The sequence below is a fragment of the Rhinolophus sinicus genome, linkage group LG09 (genome assembly GCF_036562045.2).
Source record: "Rhinolophus sinicus isolate RSC01 linkage group LG09, ASM3656204v1, whole genome shotgun sequence".
Taxonomy (NCBI): domain Eukaryota; kingdom Metazoa; phylum Chordata; class Mammalia; order Chiroptera; family Rhinolophidae; genus Rhinolophus; species Rhinolophus sinicus.
Window position 1 is genome coordinate 20,096,948 of NC_133758.1, and position 20,524 is coordinate 20,117,471.

General features: G+C 50.7%; 1 protein-coding gene across 2 annotated transcripts in view; it reads left to right on the forward strand.

The window, feature by feature from the left end:
- The window catches only part of SMAD7 (SMAD family member 7), a 30,827-nt gene extending 10,816 nt beyond the window's left edge, over nt 1–20,011 (forward strand). For both annotated transcript variants that reach the window (XM_019721390.2, XM_019721398.2), the window contains exon 4: nt 18,010–20,011. In XM_019721390.2, the coding sequence (XP_019576949.1) occupies nt 18,010–18,548 (539 nt within the window). In that variant the 3' untranslated portion in view covers nt 18,549–20,011. The remainder of the gene's footprint in view (nt 1–18,009) is intronic.
- Nucleotides 20,012–20,524: the final 513 nt, after the last annotated feature.

Consider the following 20,524-nt stretch of genomic DNA (forward strand, 5'->3'; position numbering starts at 1 on the left):
AATTTTAGCTCTTGATTTACTAATTCCCAAGGCTTCAAAGTTTGAGCTCTTTCTTCTTTCAGTTCGGAGTTGGAGCAGTTTATTAATAATGTACCGTGGGGGGAAATTGAAGAGACTGTGTTTTGGGTTGATGCCAGTGGTTTGGGGGTATCTGGAGGGGAGGCGATGGGCATGGAGAAAACCCAGGGTTACACCCTTTGCAGCAAGAATGCCCCCCAAAAGATGATTGTAGTGGCCGAGGTCCAGGGCAGAGGGTTTTGTAAATTGGAGAAAGCCCAAACCTCCTCCTTTCCAAGAAGTTGATCTTTCCATGGGGGGTGGCCTGAGTGTGTCGGCCTTGCAGAGGATGAGGCCACTGGGGGCTGCGTGGCTGAACAGGGCAGAGCTGGGTAGGGGAAGGGGCTGGCAGAGGCTGGAGGAGGGCAGCAGCCTCTTTTGGGGAAGGGGAGCAAGTACGCGTCGACGTGGGGAGTGGTGAAAGCGCCCACAAGGATTTGCCCCGTTTTCCCCCCTGAAATAACCTCTCTGAGTGTCTCTTTCACAGGCCTGTGTGCTGTTTGCCTTCCTGTCCTGCCCTGGCTGAGAGCGGGCTTAATGAATGGGGCTCAGTTTAGGGTGGGAGGCAGGTCGGCAGCGGGAGCCAGGGCTTGATTCTCTTGGCACAGGAAGAAGGGAAAGAAAAAACAGCCGAATGTGAAAATGTGGGGCCTCAGCGGTGGGGGTGGGGGTGTGCTCAAAGGCATGCCCCCTCCTGAAATGCCGGGGTGACTCCAAGGCTGGCCCTTCCTTTTCCTGCGAGGAAGGGGAGTAGGCGGTAGGCGCTCTGGGAGCTGGCCCGCTGGCTGCAGGTTGGAATTCCAGCCTTGCAGCGTGGGGCTGGCCGGTGACAGGCCCAGGCCTTCGGGACTCTTAGTGAACATACCCCACCCCTGCAAGTTTCCTCAGTCTGGGAAAATGGCACATTTTTAGAAGGCTGTGACTTGGTTCCAGGAGATTGTACTTTCATTTCTGACAGCCGGCTCTCTGAAACAGATGGATTGCTTGGTGCATGGTTTTGTGTGTGTGTTGTACGCATGCGCGTGTGCATGCACTGCTGTTGCAGACGTACAGATAGACAGTCCCATGCACAGACAGAATCAGCAGGCAGATGCCCACAGGCAGGCTCTGGGATATAGGCCTGGGCCCCTGCCACGTGGGGTTGGTGGACAGCAGGGCAGCTTCTCCATGAGGATGGCACTTTGGGGACAGGGGAGCGTTTGCAGATTGGTTTTGAATTGTAACTGTCAGCCTGAGTTAAGCTCTCTGGGTTATGATGCCACTTGAAAGGATAGGATTCCAGAAGGGCTCTTGCTGCTGGATTGTGTCCTGGTCTAGGAAGACCCACCTTGGGGAGGTTCGACAAAGACGGGAAGCTTCTAGGTGCAGCTTGGTGGTGGAAATAGAAAGGATTTGCTCCCAGAGCTTTCACGGTATCACTGGTAATTAAAAGCATGTGTTAGGAGCTGTCATCTTTGCAGCTTCCATCTGGGGTTTCAGGGGAGGGAGGTGTCTTTCATTTAGCTTCCTGGTTTGGAGGGGTTGAAAGAAAGAGCATCTACTTGCAAGTTCTAGGTTAGTCACCCATCCTTCAGTGTCCTCCTTTTATGTATTAATGCTTGGAGCTGGATGGGCCTCAGCCATATGGGAGTGGAGACCAGCAACCACTTGTAGTTATTTAAACTTCAAAAGAGGTGTCACCGCGGATTTCAAGGAGGGAAGTGGGAAATGGGAAGCAATGGAGACATAAGTACTGATGTGTTTGCGGGGCAGGCAGGGGTTTGAGGGAACACTATCTCTTGGCTGTGCAAAGTCATGCTTTTGGAGAGACCTGTCTCACCACCCCAGAGGAGGCCAACTCCTCTGCCAAGGTCTTGAAGATCCATGTAGAGTTTAGTCTGGGTGACAGGAGTGCACGTAGGTCAGCAGCCACTCCAGGAACAATTCTCTCCCCCTCTTCCTTCCTGCCATGTATGGTAGCCTCAAAGGCAAGTCTTCAAAAATACCTATATAACCTGAAAATGCAGTCCTAGCTCAGTCCACAGTCAACTTGGGCCCAAACCAAGTAGCTTAGGAAAGATTGCTCCATCCTGTGTTTTAGGAAACTTAATTCAAATGCATGTGAACAATTATTTATTGTTTGGCTTAGGATGGTGATGGCAAACTGGGAACCTGGGCCTGGATGCCTGTTGCTGACTCTTTGGTGTCTCCTTCCCCTGCCTGGGAACAAGCAGCTCTCTAATGCCATTGTGGGTGGGGGGTTGGATTGAGCTCATCCAAGTGGCCAAGAGCATGGGCGTTGAGGGATGAGTTGGATGGACCAGGACGTGTGACTCTTACCTACCTACCTACTCCCCTACCCCCCAAGCCTCTGAGAAGTGACAGTCCAGATCTCTAGGGACCCAATCCAGATCTCCCTAAATGCCAGCATAATGGCCCGCTCACCCGCTGCACACCCACTCCGGTGAAGACCAGTCCTGGACAGCAGCTCAGTCTGTTTGCTGTCTCATCTGCAATGCTCAAGGTCATCCACTTACCTCTGGAGAAGGGCTCACTGATAAAACCCCTTTTGTTCTGGAAAGAATGAGGTAGCCACACGGGTTAAATGCAGGGTGACAGCATTCAAAGTCTGAGGCACATTTGGGCTGTTCTTCCGCCCACACTAGATGGGCTGCTGCCTCATGCCTCCTGTCACTGAGGCATAACAGGGTGGCCAGTGAAGGGGGGAGGGGGCCAGGTGAGGAGGGCTAGGTTCTGGTGTGTGTAGCTTCTGTCTACAGTCTAGTACACTCACCCCTCCCCGACCTTGGGCCTTTTCTTAGCAGAGCCTGGCTGTAGCTGGGATGGACTTCAAGACCTATGGGACTCGATGGTAAACTCAGAGTCAGTGGGCTAGTGAAAAGGGAGGAAATGCCAAAGGATTCAAGATCAAGTTTGGCTTCCTTTCCGTCTTTATTGTTGTTACTATGCCATAATATTGCTTCTGCTGTGCTGTAATTGCCAGGCTGCTATTCGTTCACTTCAGTCTAGGCTTAGAAGTTGGAACAACACCTTTAAAGCAGGTGTCTTAACCTAGTGTAACAAAAAAGGCTCAGGGTGATGGTCCCAGACTTGCCAGCACATTAGAATTCTTGGGATCTTCTGAATCACAGTCTGTTGGTGGGGTCCTGGTATCAGTAGTTTTGAAGCTGCCCAAGTGATTGCAATGTGCAGACAAGTTGGGGAACCCCTGGTGTAGAGGGAAAAGAAAGGGGTCTGTGTTCCCATGGGGAGTTTCTTGGGTGGCTTCTTTTCGTGGCCGTGCAGGTTTTCTGTGATTCTATACAGTATTCCCACCCCTCACCCTTTATCCACGGTTTCAGTTATCCACAATAAACCACAGACCGAAAAATATTAAATGGAAAATGTCAGAAATAAACAATTCATACTTTTTAAATTGTTCACCCTTCTGAGCAGCATGATGAAATCTCGCACCACCCTGCTCCTTCCTGCCCAGAACGTCAATCAGCCCTCTATCTGGCGTATCCACGCTGTGTACGTTCCCTGGTAGCCCTCTCTGGGGTCCCATCAATTGTCATGGTGTGGCAGTGCTTGTGTTCAAGTCACCCTTCTTTTACTTAATAATGGCCTCAAAACATAGGAGTAGTGATGGTGGCAATTCGGATATGCCATAAAGAAGCCGTAAAGTGCTTCCTTTCAATGAAAAGGTGAAAATTCTCAATTGAGAAGGTAGTTTATTATCTCACATCATCGCAAGAAGAACAGTGAGTACAGTACAAGATAATTTTGAGAGAGAGACCACATTCACGTAACTTTTATTATAGTATATTGTTATAATTGTTCATCTCTCACTGTGCCTAATTATAAATTAAGTTTTATCAAAGGTATATATGTATAGAAAGAAACGTACTGTATATAGAGTTTGGTACTATGCGTGGTTTCAAGCCTCCACTGGGAGTCTTGGAATGGATCCCCCATGGGTAAAGGTGGGGACTACTGTTGATGCGTCCCTAGTGAAGAATTTCAGTATCTTGCTCATTGAGCCTCTTCTCAAATAAGACTTTTGCTTGATCCTAGGAATGTGACAAGGTGCATTAACTCTGCACCTTTTTCCACTGGGTTTCGCCATTGTGAATGACATTGTAAAAGGGACCCATGGGAGAGTGTTTCCTTTTGGGCTGGTAAAAATGTTCTGGAACTAGAGAGTGGTGATGGTTGCACCGCTGTGTGAATGCACGCACTCAGTGTCATGGTAAATTTTATGTGATGCGTATTTTTCCTACAGTTTAAAAAATAGTGACTTGTGGTGGCTTTGGAATACATGCAGATATTTGGGTAATCAATAAAGAACAGTGACTCTGGAGAATAAAAACGAGAGACTTCTGTTACGTGCCTGGGATCCACTGTTGATAGACACTTGTTTCCAAAGCACATCTGAGGTTCCCCTGGGGTGTTAGGACACAGTGGTGAGCCGGCTCTCTGACTTGGTTTACCTGAGGAAGCAGGCGCAGCTCAGTGTTGGTTTTTCGACCTTCCCTTTTCCAGGCGGGTTGCAGACATGAGAGGCAGGAAAGTTTCCCTGTGGTTTGTTTTCTGAGTCTGACCTTTCCGCATGGGAAGCGCGTGCACTTGTGTCCTACCCGCGCAGTGCAGGGGCTGTCTCCCAAAGCCTGGGGTCCTCCTGACCTCCCCCTGGGTCACCTGGACTCCTGCTGGCCCTGCTGTGGGAGCTTCTGGTCAGTGTGACACCCTCACCGAGGTTCTAGGGCTGCAGAGGAGGCAGGCGACTCACCCAGGAACCCTCCCTGTGTGGGAGCACTGCCTGTGTGGGAGCCCTCCCTGTGAGGGAGCCCTCCCTGTGCGGGAGCACTGCCTGTGAGGGAGCCCTCCCTGTGAGGGAGCACTGCCTGTGAGGGAGCACTGCCTGTGAGGGAGCCCTCCCTGTGAGGGAGCACTGCCTGTGAGGGAGCCCTCCCTGTGAGGGAGCACTGCCTGTGAGGGAGCCCTCCCTGTGAGGGAGCACTGCCTGTGAGGGAGCCTTGTGAAAGGATACTGTACTGCGCAGCCACTGGGAGGTCACCCCTGGCCCTACCATCTTTCTCGCTCAGTATTGAATGGCTAGCCTAGAGTCTGGCCACATGCCTACTGTCACAGAGAGGCTTCCTCTCTGGGCTATTTTCAGCGGGAAGATATTATTAACTGCTGAGGCACAGTTCTGAATTTAGTGGCTAACACACCAAGAAAGCAACATTCACCTGGTTGTGGCAACTCGACCAAAACATGTTGGCTCATGAGGGGGGCTCGGCTGCCCATGGCCCCCTCCATGCCTCCCAGTCTCCTTGGGAAGCTGCGCCTTACTCAGCCCAGTTCCTGGGGAAGCTATGACTGTAGATTCAGTATCTGCCATAAAGAGAAAGAGGATTTTTATTAAGTCAACTCTTTAAAGATGTAGAAAATTAGAGTATTTATAGTCTAAGAAAGAAAGCAAGATTTTGTGATAGAGATGGGGCACTGGATGGAAAAAGGAACTTGATTCTATAGAGTTTAGGACAGTTGTTTAAAACAGGGTGATAACTTTCACCTTGTAAGTGAACAGGAAATATTGGGACAAGACAGGAAATTGCATCATTCCTTTTATGAGAAGAACTCCAGAAAAAAGCTGTTCGTGAAAGGTAGCGGCTGAGAGGAGACCAGCCCTGTTTTGGTTCCCCCCCCACCCCCACCCCCCACCTTCTTCCCTTCCACTCCCACGAGAACTTTTAGGCCATTTTCTTTAAGAAAGAGGCTGTTTGAGAACTTTATGTTATTTCTATTATTTAAAAAAATATTTTACCAGAAGGGTCACCTTCAGTTGAAATGTTAACTGCAGCCTTATTTCCCGGTTTACTAAAGAATCTTTCATGACTTTTTTCAGCTTCCTTCCCCAAATGGTGGGGCCAAGCAGCTCTTGGCTGGAAGCGAATTTTGGTTTGGCTGCACAGTCCTCCACACTGAGCCCCACCCAGTGTCATTAGCTCAGTTTTAACTTGCAAAAAAAAAAAAAACCTGAAAAAACTTACATTTTTTTGGTAGGGGGTAGGTCGGAATTTACTCATGCCTTCAGTCTTTTCACCCCAGCATTATCTTCCCCTAGTGAAGGTACCTGGCATTTGGCAGGTTGGAATTCAGGGCTCCCTTTATTTTCAATCCACTGAAGTTCCCCCCTCCCCCCTGCAAGTTTCCTTAACTTCTGAGACTATCTGTTTCTAGGGCTAGTGAGGAGTGGAAAGGAAACCGGCGTCAGCTCCGCTGGTACAGCTGTGCCCAGTAGCTGTGTTGTGCCCTGAGGGAAGGGGGTAAGGTGGCCCACCAGTCACCCAGAGGCTTCCCCCAGAAAGAGGGCTTGCCACAGCCCCACAGTTGTGTGAAGAAGGTGGTATTGACCTGGGTGTGAAAACATAGCTTCCACTTAACTCATCCCTGGGTGTCTAAGTCCCCTCTTTGACGCTGTCATTGTTCTAATGACATGGGACAATTCCCCTACCTGTGGTGCCAAGGAGCCATCTTTAGGACAGAGACCAGAAAGAAAGCCATGTGTGTGGCTCGCTTGCTCCCCACCCTCACCCCTGTGCCCCCCTCCTCCCCCCAGCCTTTTTCCTTGGTGTGCTGTGTTTTGTTTTCATAACACTACAAGAGCCCTGGGGTGTGTAAAAGCATTGTTGAACAGTCGGTGAGAGTAACTTGTCCAAACAGAGTAGGACGCCAAGGCAGAAGGCTGTGGGCAGGTGGTGTGCCCACAGAGGTTGCCGGGCCGGCGCCTGGCTTGGAAACACCTCTCGGGAGCCACCGCAGCTGTCTGGGAAGTCGCTGAGGACAGGGGCTTCTCTCTTGCCGCCTCCACAGGGAGCCCTGGACAGGTCCTGGGCCTTTGTAGCTGACCCTGCCTGGAAGGCACGCTGCCCTCCCAGGTGAGTTCACGCATGCCTCCCTCTGCCAGGTATAAAGCTGGAGGGACCAACTGCTTTGGAAGAAGCCAGTGTGTCCCTGTGGTTTATTTACTGAGCACCTAGTATGTGCCAGGAGGCTGCAGTCTTTGGTTGTGTGGTTGGTAGTGAGTTGAGATAAAACAAAGCTTGTGGATAAACTGAGGTCTGTCTCCTCCAGTTCTGGTTCCAGGTGCCCCCCTCCTAGCGTTCCCCCCCTTCCCCTGTGAGATAGCAGTAGGTAGGTTATAATAAAAAACCCTGGTCCCTGCCTGGGGCCAAGTAGAGGGGATCAGCCAAGCCCTGGTTCTTCCATGGGACCGCAGCCAGGGAGGTGAGGGGACATCTGGAATGATAGTATTTAGTATCTTGACAGCTACAGGAAAGGTGGGATATCTTCAAAGCCCAGGAGTTTGACTTTCTTTTATACCTCCGGTGGGCTTGATTCTCATGAAGACCAACTGGGGATGCACCAGTGCTTTTTAATTTAAAAATCTGATGGTCAAGCGCATGTCTGAGGTCCCAGCCTGGGCCTGGCCTGCCTGCAGTTGGATTAGCACGAGTCATCAAACACGCAGTTACCAAGGTGTTTCATTTTCATGCTCATCCTGCCTCTGTCCATTCCCTGGAGGCCAACTGATGACTCCGTTCACGGAGTTCACTAATTTAATTAATCTTGTTCCTCTGTGGAGCCTCCCTGGCCTCTTCTGGCTGTGAGCGCAGGTTTGGCCTGGGGTTTGATCCAGGGCAGAACTGACCTCAACCCCAATTTCATCTTGCAAAGTTGGGAGTTTCTTTCAGACAGAAGAGAACTCAGAGTCACCAGGCCAGGGACTGTTGGTGGCCCACCTGTTTGTTCATTTCTGTATTGCCTTTTTACTTTTTAATTTGGGATGGTCGCTCAACAGGAACAAAAACAGTACGACATCAACATATTACTCTGCTGTCAGTAAACTCTCCCCATCTGCATTTGCCACTTGGAGGTTAAATTATTGCCCCATCCACCTTTCCCACCTTCCGCTGCTCTCAATTACCTAGTGAGTTGGAAGTGTCTCCTTCCCCAGTAGGCTCAGTGAACTTCTGAGGCTAGGAAGGGTCATGAAGAACTGCTCAGCTCGCAGAGCCCTTGGGGACTTTGCCAGCCCCAGGCAGTCTCTTAGCCAGCACTGCCCCTCCCCCTCATTAATCAGTAACCCAGAGGGAAAAGCAAAAGTTGAGTTCTTCCTGTGACTTGGGTGCACAGTACAGTTTTTAAAACTTGGTGGGCCCTACCTCCAGCTCAGTGGGGTCACAGTTAAAATCCTGCTGGGGGATATTTCCTGGAAAAGAGGCCGGGAGTGGAGGGGCCTGCAAAGACTCAAAAGCCTCCCCACCATCTCAGTGATGGCTATGAGCTGGAAGGCCCCAGTCCCAGGAAGGCGCCTGGAAAGAATTACAATGGGAAGGAAAGTGCCCTCCAGGTTTCTGTCCCCTAGGGCTGGCCTGCTTTCCTGGGCTGAGGGTGGGGGCCTCAGCCACCAGCTGACTGCAGGGCCTGCTTGAGCCTTTTTTGTGTCCTGGGCCTCAGTTTTCTCTGCAAAATAAATGGTTGGACCTGGTGTCCAAGTCCCTTTCCGTTCTGACATCCTGTCACCTTTGGTTCTTGGATTTGTGGGCATTTAGAAATTAACCCCCTGTTGCTGAGGTAGTGGGGTAGCTAATGGCCTCTTCCGTTTGAGAATAAAGAGATTGTAATTCTTCCTGTTTCTTGGCTTACAAACTCTTCCAAGAATGAGTGAAAGGTGAGGAATCATTCTCCAGAAAAAAAAAAAAAAATGCATTTGAGTACCAGTATTTGCATACATTTCCGGAGACCTTTAGCCTATGGTGGAATCCCCCCTACTCAGGAAGGTAGGTTTAAAAGGACCTTACAGTGGAATTTTAGGGAGAGGCAGGGCTTTTTTCTCTTTTCTTTTCCCTTTTTTATGCGCCCCCCCCATGGTAAAATACACATAGCATTTACCATCCTAATCATTTTTAAGTTTACAATTCAATGGCATTAAGTAAATCACATTGTTTTGCAACCATTACTTACCACCACCCATCTCCAGAAGCTTTTCACCGTCCCAAACTGAAACTCTGTCCCCACTGAACACTAGCTCCCCAGTCTCCCGTCCCCCAGCCCATGGGGGCCACCATTGTACTTTGTGTCTACGAATTTGACTCTTCCAGTTTCCTTATATAAGTAGAATCACACAATATTTGACCTTTTGTGTCTGGATTATTTCACTTAGTGTAATGTCTTCAACGTTTATCCATGTTGTAGCATGTGTCAGTTGCCTTTCTTTGCGGATGTGTGTGTATATACATGTTGTTTATCCATTCTCCTGTTGATGGACACTTGAGTTGCTTCCACCTTTTGGCTGTTGTGAATAATGCTGCTATGAACATGTATAAATAATCTCTTCAAGACTCATCTGGATATATACCCAGAAGTGGGATTGCTGGGTCATGTGGTAATTCTAGCTTGAGTGTTTTGAGACATTGCCATATGGCATTGCCATCTTGACTTGTCTGTCTGCATAGACTGATCACATGGTCCTGGGGAGTCCCACAATACTCCTGCATGTGCAACTGGGTGGGCTTGAGGGTGAGCTCTGGGGCAGGGGGAGTGAGAGAAGAGAAGGGGTGGGGTGACTAAGTCTGTCCGTGTGTGGGGGGGAGGGGTGGCCTGGCTCTCTACAGTAATACAAGCCAGATTGGAGCCCACATTTATGTGAGGCCCGGAGTCCTCTGAAATATGGGGCACACGGCACCTGGCACAGAGCAGCCAGCTATTTGTGTTGTTGGATTCCAGGGGCCTGGTGATGGCAGTCCAGGGTGGGGGGACTTGCGTCTTTTCATTCCCCTGGCCTCTCCACTGGAGGGTAGGGGTGGGAGGGCCTGAGAGAGTGGGGCCTTCAGCCCAGGAGGTCTTGGGTACTTCTGGGGGTGAAAGGGCTGGGATGGCTGAACAGTGAGTGTGTCAAAGCCGGGGAGATTAGATTACGGAGGCAGACAGAAGTAATGATTAACTTTTCCAGTCTGCACACTGTCTCCAGTCTGTCGTACTGTTGTTTTTCCCTGTAAGTACAGTGCGGCCCGGCCTGGCCAGGCCCTGGTGTTGGGTTGTAAAGAAAGGGGAGGAATGAGGGCTGGGAGTGAGCAGGGGCGGGGAGCCAGGGAGCCGGCCAGAGAAGGAGGCTTTTCCATCAGATCCTGCATTGGAATTTATTGGCCGGAATGCAGTAAATGTTCAAAATGCCATCCCATCCAACAGTTTTCATAATTGTTATGGAACAAGGGGAGCTGGGGGAGGGGAGGGATGAAAAGGACTTTTGTTTCTCACTGTATTTTTCCACATCTTCAGACGGTTTTCCTACCCTCTAGAAAAACTAGAGTTGAGTTGGAGCTGTGTGGGGGATGGGGTGGGGGCAGGGCAGGGTTTGCTTCTGGGTCCTGGAATACCTTTCAGGGAGCTGGAGGTCAGTGTGCATGGGCTTTATTAAAATGAGGCAGCTCACTGCAGAGCCCCCAGACCTGCAGAACCAGGCAAAACTGTCCTGTACCTCTGGGGCTTATGTCCTTTGGGAAATTGGCTTATTATGCATCCATTTTTAATAAGATTCTTACTGAGCTTTACATGTAGCCAACATACTTGCCAAGTGGTCAATAAAAAGCAGAAAATGAGGGACCTTTTGGTGGTGTAAGAAAAGGTTCCTTTGTTAGATCCGTGTACGGGAGTGTGCATGCATCTCCAGTTGGGAATCCACATGTGGAATTTGGGGGGGTCCTTGGACTCCCGCCAGGTGGGAGCTGGGTGGTTGGGTTTAGAGATTTGACTTGGGCGTCTTCCTGTTGCCTGATGGTCCCACCTCTTGTGACTCCCTAGGAGCAGCCAGGGTCATACCCAGTGGGCAGGCTGGTGAGCAGGTAGTGCCATTCAGGTCTGGGGGGGTTCTGTGTGTGCAGGTGTGTGGACCCCTTTCTGAAGAGAGCTGCTGAGTTATTTGGGGGGTCATGATGGGAAGTTTGTGGTATACCATGGAGTGGAAAAGTCTTGACATTAAAACTTGAAGTTTTAATGAGGCTGGATGCACGCTAAACAACAGCCAGAGAGGCCCATTTACTGTAAATATTATGAATGGAGTTGGCTGGACTGGAGTCCCCACCCTTCCTCTGAGGCCTCTCGGAGCCGGGCAGAGCTGGCCTCCTCCGAAGGCAGGCGGCCGGGTACATGCTATAATTTGCATGGCTGACGGCTGGGGCACAGGAAGCCGCGTCAGCCCGGCTGGCGAGACAGATGGGAGCTTTTGATTTGTGTGGCTTCCCTCCCCTGCCCCGCTCTACCCTCAATTATATTCTCTGATGGCAAAATACTACTCTTAGGAGGGACCCCTGGGCTGAGGGCCTCAGACTTGGACGTTTAAGGGGCTTTGGGAGGTGGAGGTGGGGCCTGTCTGGGGAACAGAGAAGTACATTTTCGCTGTAGTAACAGATTACTCATCCCAATTTGTCTGTAAGGCATAGTCGTGCATCAGTCTTCTGGACTAGCAGGATGCGGGCCAAATCTGTAAGCTAGGGAGAGTTTGTAGGAGTAGGGTGGTAATGGGTGAGAAACTTCTGGGCGCCATGCCTGGGCGCACATTGGAGTGATTATGAGAAAGGAAGACCCCTCGCCTGGGACTCACCTTTACCCCAGGGCCGTGAGTGACAAGACAGAAAGAACCCAAGTTTATTATAACTCTTTGGTTTAGAGATAGACCCGGCAGCAAAATCTGACCCAAATCTCCTTGCCCTTTTGATTTTGTTTTGTTTTATTGTTGCAAATTAAATGCAAAAATATGCCTTCTTCCCCAAAGTGATTGTGTTACTCTCTAGAAGGTAGTAAAAATAAATGGAACCAATATTGTTTCATACTTACTGATCAGGCACATTTGGGACTGAGAATGTAGGCAGAGACCTTCAGAGTAAGCAGCGGGCCGTGGGGCTGTTTTGCCCAGCCTCCTTCACGTTAGTCACGAACAAGTTAAACTGAGACTCAGACTCATGAACTAGTGAAACAGACCCAGAGAGCGCGCAAGCGCAAGCCCCTTGGCCAACAGAGCAGCTTGCTGGGAAAGAAGTCTCTTCTTGGTGCAAGGAAGCTGAACCCCAAGCTGAGCCCTAGAGTAGGCATAGCATTTCCAAAGTGTGTTCTGAGGGACCCCTTTTTTTTTTCCCTCTAGCGTTTGCAGGGGAACCCCTTGGGGACTGGTGGCTTTAGAGGTCTGAGGTGGCTGCTCACCCACAGGTCACACCCAGCAGTATTCTGGCCTTGACTCCCAAGCTCTGCCCTTTGGCAAGTGATGTGTGTCTCATTTCCCCTTTTTAGCTTAAGGATGGTAATAGTATGAACCTCATAGAGTTGTAGGGTGTCCCTTCCAACAGGGCCTATACATAGTAAATGCTTATTAGGTGTAGGTATGGCTCAGAACTGTTCCCCCGTGGGGCGGGGGGAGGGAAGCAAAGGGGAAGAGTGGTAAGTGTTTTCCAAGCAGTTGGTGGAGAACCCAAGAGAAGATACACTTCTCTGAGATGAGACCCTCGAATGTAGCTTCAAGCTGGGCCCTGGCCCCTGGCTGCTTTTGTATCAAATTGTCTTAATGACCCTGTGAAGCTGGTACTGGGAGCTTATGTCACCGCCATGGTTCCACAGGGGTAGATTTGAACTGGGGCGGCGGGGTGTGTATATGGGGGGGGGGGGGGGGAGATGGTATACTACAGCCAGGGAGTTCTGAGGGGTAGGATTTGGAGAACTCAGTTAGGTGGCTCCCGGGACCTGAGGAAATACCCTGGTCTTTGAAGGAGATGCTATGGCTCCCCCTGCCCACCCCCCCAGTCCAGCCATTCCAATGGGGGCAGTCTCCTCACAGGGCCCTGAAAAAAAATCCAACTTTCTCAGTGCTGCCTTCTACCTGCCAGAATGCATCCTGATCCACTTGGGGGAGGAGTTTGGCGCAATATGAAGGGCTGGGTATGAGCGTTTTCTGGGTAACTGAGAGTTAACCTGAAATGTTTTGAGTTTGTTTTGACCCCAGGGGTAACTTGCTCTAAACCCTAGAGTTGTCTGCTGCCTTAGGAATCTGAGGGAGCCCTGGCACGATCTTTCGTGTCCTGATGAGGTTGAAATATGGCAGATTAGAGCTGACCCCAGAACCCAAACTGAACCCAGACACCTCAGCAAGTTTTTATGTGTTTGCTTTAGTTTTTAGTCATCTGCCTCTTGAAAACAAGAGACCAGTAAGGGTCCTTGATAATTGTGAGTATTTGGGATGAGAATAGATTGGATGGATTGGCACCAGGTCCCCTTTTATCTCAGCCCTTGTCTCTGAAGTAGGCTGGCTGCTCTCAGAACAGCCCGTTTCCTGACCAGGGTGGGGAGCAGGGCTGACAGGTGCTCTTAACCTTTGAGATGTCTAATGTAGGGGAAGGACAGGATGAGGCAACCCTTGGTGGCGCCGGAGTCCTGACGAAGGAGGACCCTGGACCTGCCGCGGGCGAGGCGTGGCGATGTTTGTGTTCCAGGGTTGCCAGGTTTAACTTCTGGGTCTACTCTTGTGCCCTTCATTTGCCCTCATCACCCTGCGTGAGGTTGCTATTTCTGCCCAGGCTCCCATTTCCCAGGCTTCTCCATTCTCAGCCTTCTGCTCTGCTGGACCCCTGGGGAAGGGAGCTTGCAGGCCCGTCCCATGGTTGGATTTTGGCAAAATAATACTAATACCTTTTAGGATCCAAGTGCCTCACAGAGAGGAGAGCAGTTGAGACCTCTCCTTGCCCACCTTTTTACTCTAGCACCTTGTGCCCTGGCAGTTGGGTGCATTTAATGCACTGGATGCCAGCTACTGTGGCTCTGTCTGTACTGGTTTCATTTCTCAGATGTGTCCCTGTTCTGAAAGGCCAGAATCTTGGGGACCCTCCTCCCCATCAGCATCACTTGTGTGTGGGCACAGCCAGGCTCAGATGGCCTCACTCTCATGCCGTGCCTGTGTGCTCAGAATCCCAATGGGTGTTTTGGGATCCAGCGTGACCTTTCTATCCTCATGGTTGACTTCATAAGCCAGAGTCCAGAAGTGGTGCCACTGAGGCACTTGAACTTGGTCTTTCCTCTCTCCATTTTTCTTCATCTCCTTACACTTTTAAATAGGAAAATTCCTTGCTTACCTACAATCTGGCCTTGAGGTCTTGTCACCCCGTGCCATGCCGTGCAGTTGAGACCTGGGGCGTGAGATTCATTCATGAGGCTCTGGCCTTCTAGAAGGCTCTGGTCTGTTCATTCATGACCAGTGTAATTAAATAACTCTTTGTAAAAAGAGGCAGGGAGCTCCTTGTTAAGTGGTCTTCCCTAATGCAAGTGCAAACACAAGGCGAAATCCTTCCCCTTCTCAACACCCACCTCCCCTTTCCTTTTAAAGGGTAGATTTTATGCTTTAAGGGAAATGGGGAACGGGAGGGGGAAAACAACCTTACAGGAATTTTAGGCCAATTCAGCATTTTTCTGGGGTTGCTCCAAAAATTCCCTAAACTATAATAAAAAGAAAAAATTGTGAGCAGGCATCTGATTAGTTAGCTCTTTACAACACAGCTTTTTTTTTTTTTTTTGATGCTTTAAAATGCGCAAATATAGTTTTAAAACAAGCCCCTGTACAGTTTTCTGAGGAGGGAGAGAAGTTGTTGAAAATACCGGAAAAGGTTATAAAGCTGAGGGAACTTAACAGGGGCTGCGAGTTTTGCCTTTGGAGTTTAAGAATCAGCAACCAGGATAAGAAGCCAAGTTGGGCCTCTGAGACTGTCCCTTAGTCCTGGTAACCGGCTAACCAGGGAGGCTTCCGTGTGAGATCCTCCCAGGTCCTCGCCACAAGGCCTGGGGAGCCCCCAGGAGCTAAGCACAGACCTTTGTGGGGAGACGCTTGTGGGCTGTGGGCCCAGTTCAGGGAACTGGGTTTCTCTGAAGATGATGCTGAGCGCTTCCCAGAAATGAGCCCGAGTGGCGGGGAATTTGGGGCAAAGGAGGGGAATCTCTGAACTGGCAACGTGGGAAGCTGTGCCGGGCCCCGGGAGTGGGATGTCGTAAAGGGGGGCCGCCGTTTCGTTGTTGCGATCGTTTTTTCTGAAAAGCCAGTTTTTGTGCTCAGAGATAGTCCAGGAGCAATGCGGAGGAGGGCTATGGGGCTTTGGGGGGCTCCAGGGTGTCATGGGGGCTGCCTGGAGGTGGGGGGAGGAGCTGTGAGATGAGGGCACCTAGTGAGTTTTCAGGAGCCTTGTTCACACACAGGGACACCCACACACTGCCGTTTATCTGGGCTGGGCCATTAACCTCAACAGAAAAGGGCTTTTTCCAGGGATGTCTGGCAGCAAATTGCTGGGTGGACTGGCGGGCTGCACAGATGAAAGAGAAACCCGCCAGAACGCTTCCCCCTCTCTCCCTCTCCCCCCTCAGGGCGCTGAGCCGACCTCAGGCCCCAGCCCCCCCTGCCCAGCTTCCTCTGCCCCCAGAGGCTCCTTGGGCAGACACAGCCCCCACCCTTGCCGGTGGGCCTGGCATGGGGGCAACTCGATCCCAGGCCCCGCACCTCCTCCTCCTCCTCCTCCCTGCTAGCGGGTGCCAGGTTTCAGGGCGGCCGGGCTCCATGAAACAAAGTATTGTGAGGCTCTGCTGAGGGTCTCCGGAGCCTCCCTCCCAGCAACAACCTGAGTCTTCCTTTCCAGGCCAGGTTTGTTGTCCTGAATCGGGATAATAAGGGAGAGCTTCTTACATTTCAAAACACCCTCCCCCATGGGCGGGGGCCACCCTGTGCCTTCCAGAGAGGGCCTTCTCCAGCACACTTGCACGCCAGCGCGGTCTTATTTACGTTCCTGTCCTGGGCCTTTGGTGTAGCCTCAGAGCTGGACTCCCTTGGCAAGAAAGTTCAAAGATTGCCAGCACTCACGAGTTTATTAGCAGTTGATGGATACTTTGCAGAAACAAGTTAATGCCTGATGAGTCACCTTCTGCTTGGAGCCCTTGTCCCTCTCTTGTTTTTCCTTATGTTCCAGTGTGTGCGCACGCAAACACACACACTCACACGTGTGCTCACACTCACAGACACACACCGTCTCTCACACGTGTGCTCTCTAGATGCATGTGTTTGGCGGGGCTGACAGGCTCGTTTTCTGGGGTTGATTTTTAGTGGGGTGGGGATTGAGAGAAAGGAATAAGTCCTCAGCTCCCCATTTTTAAGTCCTCAGCTCCCCATCTTTATGTAGCTGTCTGGGCAGACATTTGAGAAGGCCAGGTGGGGTGTCTGTAGGAGATAGCTGCTCGGGGTGTGTGTTTGTGACTGCCTCAGTGGGTCACAGTGCACATGTATACACTTATCCATGGGACACCTCCCTGCAAGACTGGCTGCTGCTAAGAAAAAAAAAAAAGTTCATGGAGCTGACTGGTTCCCAGGTCCTAACATGCCTGTAAACATTGGAAGGAGTTGTGTGCTGAGCTGCACTGGGTTATCCGGCCTGCTGGGGCAGCGGCAGACGTGGGGCCCCTGGCCCTTCTCCACCCCCAGTCGCCACACGGTATAACCCATCATCATCTGCTCTCCAAGCCCAGTTGTTCCAAAAATCAAAAAGGCCAAACACACCAAAGACATCTCACAGCCCAACCCCCCATCTTCACGTCCCAACCCCCCCCCCCCCCCCAGAAAGTGAGAGGCTAGGACTGCAGGGAGGGCAGGAGAAGGCCTCTGCCTCCGGGCTCTCCCCCCTGCCTTTCCCCATTTTTGTTAACAAATACAAGACTTCCGGTCTCCGCCCTGCCACCACAAACCACAGCGTTCCTGCAGCGTGGCCGGGCTGGAGAGATTTATGATTCCCAGTCTGAGGCCTGCCTCGCTGGCTCCAGCTTAAGGAGGAGTTGGTATGCCAGCCGCAGGGGCTCCCTTTCCTTCCATATATCCTCCTTTTAAAGACCTCCGTGCGCCTGTTTAGGAAAATCACCTTACCAGAATCACGGCAGTCTCCCAGGCTGCCTGTGGGAAGAATCAGGACTAGGAAAGCTGGGGTGGGGCCTCTAGGGGTGGGAGGGAGGAGGGGGCAGGCCAGGAGTCCAGATGCTTCTACGGAGGGAGAAGAGATGGGGTGCGGGTAGAGAGGGGCACTTTAAGGATGGCCGTACCCATTTTAGACACATAATCTTCTGTCTGGGCTGGAGGAAGTTTTGTTAAGGTAGTCTGGATTAACACCCATCTGTGTATTGTGATTTGGCGTTTTGAACGTGAATTCACCCTTTGTGTACAGAGCTGCCGCTGACAGATACACTGGGAATTGTTTATTAGGAAGATTTTTGCCCCAAACCACCTCCATTTAAATTTTTACCAGATAGCACCTCCCTCATGACCAAGGCACTGCTTTGAGAACTGGGTGACAAGCACAGAGTCTGGAGACCTGATTCTAGGTCTGGCTGTGCCATCCTCTGGGGACCAGTTCTCTCATCAGGATGACCAAGGTCTGGAGCAGCTGGCCTTCAAGATGCCAGCTAGTTTAAAGAACTAATTCTAGGCCATGTATAAGCCCTTCTATAGCTTTAAAACCAGGACCAGCCAAATTAAAAGGGGTCCCCTGGCTTCTGAGCTCTGCCGGGATTGGGCTTCCTTTGGCCAGTTGGGCATATATATACTGGTATCGTAATCCTAAATCCCTGACAGGATGGGGGGACTGGCGGGAAGAGGCACCCCAGCCAGCCAATGCTTAAAGGCTGGGCTCTTCCATCAGTGGGTCAAGATTTCCAGGCCCTTGTAGGAGGACTGTTGAGCCTGCAGCATACCCAGCACCACCATGACCTCCTTGGGTTTTGTACTGAGAGACAAGCTGGTTCGGAGGGGGCGTGTGTGTCCACGTGTTCTTGATTCCAGGAGGAAGATGAAAAGCCAGTCCCCATCACCACCCAACCAACCATGTCGGCCATTTTGTTTTGTAGATTCCCAACTTCTTCTGGAGCCTGGGGATCGGTCACACTGGTGCGTGGTGGCATACTGGGAGGAGAAGACGAGAGTGGGGAGGCTCTACTGTGTCCAGGAGCCCTCCCTGGATATCTTCTATGATCTACCTCAGGGGAACGGCTTTTGCCTCGGACAGCTCAATTCGGACAACAAGAGTCAGCTGGTGCAGAAAGTGCGGAGCAAAATCGGCTGCGGCATCCAGCTGACGCGGGAAATGGATGGCGTGTGGGTGTACAACCGCAGCAGTTACCCCATTTTCATCAAGTCAGCCACACTGGACAACCCGGACTCCAGGACGCTGTTGGTACACAAAGTGTTCCCCGGTTTCTCCATCAAGGCTTTTGACTACGAGAAAGCGTACAGCCTGCAGCGGCCAAACGACCACGAGTTCATGCAGCAGCCGTGGACTGGCTTCACTGTGCAGATCAGCTTCGTGAAGGGCTGGGGCCAGTGCTACACCCGCCAGTTCATCAGCAGCTGCCCGTGCTGGCTGGAGGTCATCTTCAACAGCCGGTAGCCGCATGGGGACAGGACAGAGCATGAGCCGAGCGAGCCCAGTCCAAACTACTTTGCTGCTAATATTTTCCTCCTGAGTGCTTGCTTTTCATGCAAACTCTTTGGTCATTGTTCTTCCCACCCCCCCTTCTTGTCATTCTTGTTTATGTTCCGTTTTGTTGCGTTCTTTGAGAAATAGCTTATGAAAAGAATTGTTGGCTTTTGAGGGGGTTGTATAGTTGTCAAGACACCCCCAGATGAAAAGGGGAAGCAAACATCAATACCACCAAATAACAGTATGATGGGGAGCAGGCCCTAATTTGGGGTTCATCGTTTCACTTGTCAGGGCATGTGTATGCGTGAGTGTGAGAGTGTGTGTGTGTGTGTGTACGTGAACAACAGATAGGGGAGACCGCGTGCTCTGTGTGTTTCTTACGGCTGTCTCTGGCTGAGAGGTTTTCGCTCCCCAGCTGTGTCTGTCTTGCCCTTTGGACATAGTGGGGCAGAGGCAGTACCTGGGCAAGCGGGCTACGGGTGTCCCAGCAGCTGCCAGAAGCAAGGCTCTGCCCCCAGCCTGGGGAAGCCCCGCCCCTCTGCCCGGCTAGGACCGGGCCTGTCCTCAGGCTTCTTAGAAACAACCCTGCAAGAGGCTGAACCAGAACCAGTTGTTTTCAAGCTTGTCTTACTCCCCTCCATTGTCAAGTCTTTCTTTTTTTGGCCACCTGCTCCTGGATGTCTCTGAGATGGGCTTCCAGAGGGCTGCCAGGGCAGCCCCATCACAGTATTGCTCACCCAGTGTCCTCTCAGGCCCCTCAGCCTCTCCCCTGCCCTGCTTACATCAGGTTTTTCCCCCGGACTCAAAAAACCAGCTCAGCACTTCCCTCCCCTCTGCAGCCTCTGTGTTGAGTTCTGTTAGACCAGCGAGGGGAGCAGACCCCCTTTCCCACCAAGAAGGATTCGGTCCATCATAACCCAAGGTACCGTCCTGGGCTGACACCTAACTCTTCTTTCGTTTCTTCTACAACTCATACACTCGTATGATATGTTGACACTGCTCTTAGCTCAATGAGCATGTTTAGACTTTAACATAAGCTATTTTTCTAACTACAAAGGTTTAAATGAACAAGAGAAGCATTCTCATTGGAAATTTAGCATTGTAGTGCTTTGAGAAAGGACTCCTGAAAAAAAACAAACCTGAGATTTATTAAAGAAAAAAATGTATTTTATGTTATATATAAATATATTATTACTTGTAAATATAAAGACGTTTTATAAGCATCATTATTTATGTATTGTGCAATGTGTATAAACAAGAAAAATAAAGAAAAGATGCACTTTGCTTTAATATAAATGCAAATAACAAATGCCAAATTAAAAAAGATAAACACAAGATTGGTGTTTTTTTCTATGGGTGTTATCACCTGGCTGAATGTTTTTCTAAAGGAGTTTATGTTCCATTAAACAATTTTTAAAATGTATACTTGATTCCACGTTGTCCTCCAGCTCCTTCTTCTGGTGGGATGGGAGAGGGCTGGGGCTTCTCTCAGAAACCTGGACAGTTGGGGTCTACCTGGCTTGGTCAGGGACAAAAGGGAGGGGACCATGAAAGGGACCTTCAGAACACACTGCTCTTCCAGTATCTGGTCTCGATGCTAGAAAGACCGGTGGCTATACACACCCTCTTGTTAGGCTGTGACCTTTGGGTGTAGCTGGCCAGGGGTCTTGAATTTGTAATGCGGTCAACCTCAGCGAGCCCTGAGTTATAAAAGTGGGTGATTTTTCAAAGCTTGAAGAGAATGGGATTTCATTTCAGGTAATTAGGAGGGAGGTTGCATTGGGAGACCAGGGGGTGGGGTGGGGGGGTGTGGTTACAAGAACCTGTGTCTGTCTGTCCTTGCTCACTCCGTGGTTGGCATTAAATCCTGAGACCACTGTGTCTTCCCCAGAGGGCGGTCACTGCCACTAGATTCTAAGACATTTCCTGAGGGCTGAAGCTCT